Genomic DNA, 7778 nt, shown 5'->3' with positions numbered 1-7778 from the left:
ACTGTCGTACTACATGCTTACGCAATGATATTGTACCGCACTGTATTTCCAAGCAGAGTAGTGTGTACATTTGTACATGCATATTTTTTTTATTGTGTTATGAAACCAACCAATCCTCTCCCTGAACTGGAAGACCAAAGGGAGGTGATTCAAATAATATTTTCATTTAATCCAGCAAATGAATACAAATATTTATACAGTACAAATTCTAAACTTATACCCTTACAATTTTACCCAGTTGAAGCAATGAAGTCATGAACACATTCTTGTAATATTTGCATACATACCCTATATTATGTGTATATATTGATATGTAGAAAATCATTTTGATTTCAAAAGTGCTGTGGGCCTAATTATACAGTATCTACTTTAATTGGAGGTATAGTATTAAAATGTTTTACTGTAAAATAATGTAGGTTGAGGTGCATGGGCTAAATCTGTTATCATAAACCACCAAAATACTTTCAGAACATTGCTCGTACAATTTCCCTCAATATTACGCAGATGCATGATACATACACAATAACAATACAAAGATATATTTTATATTTAATCACTGATGTGAGGAAGATTAATTGGATAATGAAACAAAAAAGTTTAAAAAATATATCTCATGATCACGTACAATAGCAGGTTGGACAACAAGGGTGACTTTTTGGGGGGTAGGTACAAAAGCATACAGACAGGTCGCTGGATAGACGCCAATTGAGTGAAAATAGAGTGCTCTTTGGGTTTGTGCAATTCACTGATATGATAGCAGGTGTGTCTCTGCACACTGGGAAAGCCGTGTATCGCATAGGAGGGACATAAAGGTTTGTGTTTTTGTTTTTTGTTTTTTGCTAAAATGAGGTCACATTCATTGTAATGTTGTACCGGCATTACCAGATTACTAGCAACCTTTTATTGCTCAGTGACTGTTTTTTTGTTTGTTTGTTTTTCCCAGTGTCTTTAGGTCTCAAAAGTATTCTCCGTCAATTGACTGTCTGTTGTCGTACTAGAGCGGCTCCAACTACCGGAGACAAATTCCTTGTGTGTTTTTGACATACTTGGCAAATCAAGATGATTCTGATTCCGATGACAAAGGTGATATACAAGCAGCATGTCTAGAGCTGCGCTTGGGGGCGTGACACAGACAGGCTTTGAAATTTCAGATTCCGAGCTGCTTGTTGAGGCGGTTCAGAGCATCGCCCACAATGTCGAGCTCATGTCGAAGTTCCTCCACAACGCTGTTGATGCTGGGAGTGTCTTTAAGCACATCCACACTCTGAGTGTAGGGGTTGTAGCGTACTGTGAAGGGACGCTTGATGGTCTTGGCAAACTCCCTAAAAGAAACAAGATAAAGTACTTTTACTCATGTGATACGACAATGGCTGTCTCACAATGTCCTCATAATCTGACATTTGGAAGAAGAATCACAAGCAGAACATGTTTACCTCATCTTGACTTTGGCCTCCTCAAAGCTGTCTGACACAAAGTAAACATCCTGAAAGGTTGTAATGATGCATTCTTGTTTGGATGTTACTTTGGGGTCAAATGGCATGATCCTTGATTTTCCAGAAAGTGCATGCTACAAAAGAGAGTAATACACTTTAGCAATGACACACATTTAATTGAATCTGATCATTGCGATTGAGAAAATGGGACTTTTAATCTAAAATCTTATTACAGGTTTTGTTTAATAAAAAGGATATCATGTGCACAATTATAGGTCTTGGCTTATTGATATTTACCGTGTGTTTGTGAGAACTAGTACATTTTGTATACTGAGATGGACACCTTGGACTGATTGCCTGTCAATTGACCGGGAATTAGACCATACCAATAATTACCAAGTATCGCTGAGGTTGGGCATTGCTTTGCAATATTCAATGATAAACCATGTCACTATATGTTATACCTTCACGAAGGAGCTTAATATGTTTTCAATGCAAACATACTGTATTATGCTCCTTGAAATAAAAACCTTTCATTATTGCTTGTTTATTTTACTGTAGTTCTTTTTTTAGGTCGCAGGATTACTCAAAATGCACTAAACCAATTTCAGTGCAAGGAAGAAACAATAGCGACAGCAAGGGTGGACGAATAGTGAGCACATCCACCTCACACTCCTAAGATTTGGCATGTTCTGCCTGTGCTTGTGTGGGTTTTCTCCAGGCACTAAGGCTATCTCCCACATTTCAAAAACACGATTCCTCACTTAATTGAAGACTCTAAATTGATGTGTGAATGGGTGGTTTTCTGTATGTGCCCTGCGATTGGCTGGCGATCCATTCAAGGTGTACCCCGCCAGGCTCACCCACAACCCTAGTGAGGAACAGTGGTGCAGAAAATTGATGGATGGATGCAATAAACCATTATACTTTACTATAGATGCAGAAAAAAATGGCATCTTTGATTGAGAAATGTTCCAGGATCTGTGTCATGAAAGATATATTTCAAATGCACACTACAAACTACTAGTTTTATAATTCATAATGTAAAACAGCTTAGAACACGGACAAATATACAGAAACTAGACACTTTGAATTGAACAAATATTAAAATTAAAATGAGAGAGAAAAAAAAATCCAGATTGAAATTGTTTGTTCTTGTTGGGGTTCCAGTTCAACAAATGTTTTTTTACCTTAAGCTCACTGATGGATGAGAGCAGTCCAGCCCCATAGGCTCTCAGCTGTCCTTCCTGTTTGCATAGGCCAAACTCCACTGTGAAGAAATAACACTGATAGAAAAAGACAGAAAAAAGTTACGAAAATACAGTATGAAAGCACGGATTGGATTATAGTTTTCAGCAAGGTCACTTACTGTGGCCAGTTTCTGAACAGAGTCGTCCGAGGCTCCCAGCGAAGCCAGACCGATCTCCTGGGAAAATTGTGCAAAACTGGGCTCTGCCAGCAGGGGGATGTGACCCAGCAGCTCATGGCACGTGTCTCTGGATAATGACCAGCAAGGCACTTTCGCATGAATGCCTGCTTTCTTCTTCTAATTTGCGTGCTGCGTAATACTCACGGCTCCGGGGTGTATAAGGGGTCAGAGCTGTGCCGCACATACTGGGTGCAGTGGAAAACACGGAAGGCCAAACCGGCCAGGAAGTCACGAGGGGACAGGTAACCAGCCACAGGCCTGATGGTAAACCCAGTGCGTTCTGAAGAACACAAGCAGGTTTTTTTTTGTTTTTTTTTTTTAAAATTGAAAATAGATTCAATATGATGACATATTTAGATGAAATGAAACTCACCTCTGAGGAAGCGAGAGACATCTTCCAGTTGGGGAATGTTGTCTTCTCGACATTCACAGTATTTGGACAGCAGTGGTAGGTTCTTCAAGTATTCCCTACAAGCGTGGCTGGGGTACAACTTGTTGAGCTCTCTGTACACAACACCCCATGTCTTCACTTCCTCCTCTGTAAACTCTATACGAGGAATCAGCTCACCACTGCGGATAACACGAAATCCCCCCGTCACTCACAAGAAAAACATTCACCTAATATCGAAATAAGTCTTAACAAAAGCTTACTGTTTGTAGGTCCTCGCGAGATCTGCAAAATACTTTCTCCTTTTGCGGTAGACATTGTCCTTGAAACCCTGTCAAACAAATGAGAAGTTTTTGAAGAGTGTAAAAGTGGAACGAGATGAACTTGGTCCTTCCTATACATACCGGATGGTCAGCATCCAAATCAGAACCATACATCAGGACACGATTAGCACATTTGTCCAAATCAGATATTTTCTTTGGGAACCACGGTACATTATGCATATCTGGAAAGAGTTGTGTGAATCAGAAATGGGATAACAACCTGCATTATGTGGGGTCCTAAAAGCTGTATATAACTAACCTTCCTCCTGTATATAGGAATTATCTGGCGGCTCCATGTCCACCACGTTCACGTGCTTCCGCAGCAGCTGGATGATTTCATTGAGTTGTTCGTGGTTGCTATCGCAGTCCACAAATATTTCAATCTCTGAGTTGCGCCTTTTCGATTTCCTGGACTCGATGTGCACAAGGTTGACATGATTTTCCTGCAACAGATCATAAGACTCAGCATTAAGTTTACCCTCCAGTTCAACTGTGACTCAACTGTGGTGTGGATGTGGCTATCAACTAAATACTGGGGAAAAAATATTCCTCTGTACACAAACTACAGTTTGTACAATTTAGATGACCAAACTACAGTTAAAGAATTGAAAAGCTTAGTATCAAAACATGTCCATACTTGGAAGAGTTTGAGTGCCTTTACAAGTCCTCCCACTTCATTCTTGAGGGAAAAGATAATTGTTGCTCTGCCTTTCTCTGGCGTATTCTTCTCGGTGTTTTCTTCAATTTTTTTGAAGGTTGATTTGTTTATCTGGAAACAGTAATTATTGATAGTTACATATTGGAAGGAGGGATTATGAAAGGTATCCAACTTGAGGTACAACGGAATTAGCGACTTTTTTGTGTTGTAGTTTCACCATAGGTTTAGTTTAATTGAAAGTTACTTGCATGACTTGCATATCCTCATAAATATGCTGCCTAGAATAGAATAGAATAGAATAGAGAAGATATAGGAATGGCTCATTACCTCTTTGGTTGAAAACGTAGAAATGTGCTTGAAAAATCAAACCTTCCCATTTGTTAACTATCTTTACAATAGCTCCAATCAAATATGCAGTGCTGCTATCAGAAATGAGCCATAGTTTAAGGGCAGGTAATGACACCAATCCACAACTTCTTGTCGTCACTTAAAAGCATCTAGCCATCCAAAAAGGAACATCTTGGGAATCACCACTTGGGCTGCTTTCAATTCTATGTGTTCATTTGGGGAGGGGGGGAGGGGGGGGGAGGAACTCAATGTTTAAATGTTTACATTACATACATGCGGATAGGAACGTGGTAAGTATGTCAATGCCGCAGACAAACACAGAGCGCGTGTGCACGCATGCGGAGATTAATGTCATGAGACTTCCATTTTAGCCCTCACGTTGACAGACATATCCTCACGCCATGGGAAGATTCATTATAATCCTACTCAAGTAACCTGTAACATACTGGCATCAAATAAAAATATCCCCTTTTAATTCAGCATTCGGATCACACTCAAATTGTAAAAAGTCTCTTGATGTATTTTTCTCCATTAATGTACTGGACACAATTTCTCACAAAAACTGTTGAAATGTAGTTGCCTCCTACCATATTTTGCCTTTCAAGTGTCGCACAGACCACCCGAGTGAGCATTTTTCGGTGAATCCATGTATGTAGAGCCCCTGAAAACATCACTGGATCAGGTTGCCAGGGGTCAACACTTTGCTTCTCGGTTTAACCAAGACGAACTTGTCTCGGTTTACTCGAATCGCTTTACATGCAGCAATCGCATTTGCAATACAGGAAAGCCCATTATTAACCCCTCGTGGGCTCAAATCTGAGCAGGGAGCATGTATTTGACCGCCCAATGTGTACATTTCTTTTTTTTATATATATACACTTGGTAAATAATCTGCAATGAACAAGATTATGTTGGTTGCAGCTGCTCATATTTTCAATTACACTTATGCACATTTTATTCATGGGAAATAATCTATATTTTAAAAATACATGCATTATTATTGGCATAGTTTATGACTATTTAAAATTTTGCAAGCTTATCACAAAGCATGCACTTGCAAATAAAGGGTGTTATAAAGGAAGTAACATTCATTAAAAGAATAACTCAAAATAATGGTGTGGAATATGTAGCAATATTTCAATGGAGGTTGCTATTATTGCAATAAATTACTAGTGTTTTACCTCCACTTGGAATACACCTCCCTATGTGTAATGCAAATGCAGGTCCATTCAAATTCATATATCTCTGTTCAGGAATAAGTAACTGACCAATTAATTTAATTGAAAAAATAAGAAACAAATCTGCTCATGATCCAGCTCAGACTCCATGTGACAAAGTATCTTTAGGCTTTTGGTCAAATTAATAAAAAAATTTAGTTTTTTTTTTTACCTCATTGTGAAGTAATTTTTCTTCATAGGCAATGTTCATGGAGTCAAACGATCTCCCCCTTCGAGGTCCATCGATCCTGTTGGAGTACATTTCAAAGTGCAGCTAGGCTTTTTTTTTTTTTTCCACCTCTAATCTATCTATTCAGTCGTTGCAGTTGGATTATCTACGTAACCCCCTCTATGTAAAGTAGCACTTGTAACCCTGAGAAGCAGCACACTTTGCTATTTAACCACAGAGAGAACGAGGAGGGGGCTTGGGAGAGCATTAATCTCAGGGACAGCAGCAAATGAAAAAAGAGCAGCATCACTCACGTAATTTGGGTTGGGAAAAAAATGCCATCTTTGATTTTTTTAAGACAGGCTTGAGACCAATAACAAAGGTTTATATGGATGAGCAATGTTTTTCTTTCATGGTTGAGAAGTCATATATTATGCAATTATTAGTGGGGGGGAAAAAAACAATAAAAATCACGTCAAGATGAAATATATTCAAGCACAAATTGGCATGATGCTCAACCCTAGTGCTGTATTTCATTCCTGTTGTTTAGCTAAAGAGGAGGTCGAGGTGTAAGAGGATTTAAGTGTGGACCACCTGCCTTCATTGTGCAATGATCCCAATATGCCCCCCTTCTAAAATCCATTGCTATGCACTGTAAGCACCTCCAGGTTTGGGTGCACATGACACCAATAATCCATGTTTTGCTTTCTCTGTACACAGCGGGCCTTTTAATAAGATCAAGACAATCAGTGAAAAAGGCCAATTAAAACGAGTGCAAGACTTAAGACACTTACAACATGGCCACGCTCACCTTGATGAACCGCTGAGATGAAGGGCTGTTTCTGTGATGTGTGGAGGTACATGTGGCTGACGCACATGCTGCCCTGTCTCAGGTGGTCCCGGCCAGGGACAGGTTGTTTACACAATCGAGGAAGCAGCGAGGCCAACTTCCTCTTGTGAGACGTTGAACGCAGATCAGCGCTTACTGTAGATATGATATTTAATGCAAAGAAAAAAAAGAGCAGTCATTTTCCAGCTGCAATACAAACCCTGCTAACAATAATGCGAGCTGCTTACAGATGTGTTTTGAATGCTCTTTAGGGACCACAAAGGTTATATGGTGATCTCTAGAAAGCATTTTAAATCTGGCTCAGCAACTTTAACATACATTTGTGTTCCCCATGCACAGGGAGCCTCTGCTCATACAGGTATATAAAGGAAACAATTATGGGTGTGCAAACAGGCTATTCATTGTCTGGGCTGTAAAACACACTGCAATAAACCTATATTCCATACAGTTAAAAGACTAAGGTACGCTAAAATGTATGACTCCATATAACAATAAGAAAATAAAAGGTGAAATCGCGATGTAAAAAAAGCTCTTTAATGGCCAAAACATTATTTTAGCGGAAAGAGGTCACGATAATGAGAGTACTCCGTACATTCACACATCTCATTCGTGACAAACAACCTGTACCACTACAGCCCCATGCAACACTCATATTTAATGTTTCATTGTTGTAGATAATGCAATGATATACTTCTCTCATCCTACAATTAGTGCTTTGCCTTTTGTTTTTGTTTCTTTCTCCATTCTAGAAACTTTGCCCTGTTCGACTGATCAAGTCTGATTCTCAATAGAGCTCAATTATAATACACCACAGCGGAAGCTTAAAAACTCCACTGTGACACAATAAAACTGTTCCGGCATTAAAAGGGATACAGATTTTCCATTCTGCTTGACCTAACGGGACAAAAAAAAAAAAAAAAAAAAGTGACTAACAACAAATGGCAATAAATTGCTGCCTCATTA

The 7778-nt window shown here is 39.2% G+C and overlaps 1 protein-coding gene across 2 annotated transcripts; it reads right to left on the bottom strand.

Annotated features, from left to right (window-relative positions):
- Window positions 1-148: 148 nt before the first annotated feature.
- On the bottom strand, window positions 149-6179 carry tph1a (tryptophan hydroxylase 1 (tryptophan 5-monooxygenase) a). Of its 2 annotated transcripts, none has more exons than XM_061774667.1 (11): window positions 5969-6179; window positions 4211-4342; window positions 3833-4016; window positions 3655-3755; window positions 3514-3581; window positions 3236-3432; window positions 3007-3142; window positions 2803-2929; window positions 2624-2719; window positions 1434-1567; window positions 149-1322 (listed from the first exon to the last, which is right to left on the bottom strand). In XM_061774667.1, the coding sequence occupies exons 1-11, from the start codon at window positions 6056-6058 to the stop codon at window positions 1148-1150; spliced, it is 1440 nt and encodes a 479-aa protein (XP_061630651.1). In that variant the 5' UTR covers window positions 6059-6179; the 3' UTR covers window positions 149-1147. The 2 variants fall into 2 exon arrangements, with proteins under 2 accessions (XP_061630651.1, XP_061630652.1); XM_061774668.1 differs by lacking the exon at window positions 5969-6179 and adding an exon at window positions 5167-5898.
- Window positions 6180-7778: the final 1599 nt, after the last annotated feature.

Source organism: Phyllopteryx taeniolatus, chromosome 5 (genome assembly GCF_024500385.1).
Source record: "Phyllopteryx taeniolatus isolate TA_2022b chromosome 5, UOR_Ptae_1.2, whole genome shotgun sequence".
Taxonomy (NCBI): Eukaryota; Metazoa; Chordata; class Actinopteri; order Syngnathiformes; family Syngnathidae; genus Phyllopteryx; species Phyllopteryx taeniolatus.
Note: the sequence above shows the minus strand (reverse complement) of the source record. Positions and strands in the feature narration are given on the sequence as shown.

Excerpts from the sequence above, each read along its gene's own strand:
- tph1a (XM_061774667.1), bottom strand. The coding sequence starts at position 6,058 with ATGTACTCCAACAGGATCGATGGACCTCGAAGGGGGAGATCGTTTGAC. Across the intron at positions 3,582-3,654 it reads ATTTGGATGCTGACCATCCG|GGTTTCAAGGACAATGTCTA; the intron begins GTATGTATAGGA and ends TTTGTTTGACAG. Across the intron at positions 3,433-3,513 it reads CTCGCGAGGACCTACAAACA|TGGTGAGCTGATTCCTCGTA; the intron begins GTAAGCTTTTGT and ends TGTTATCCGCAG.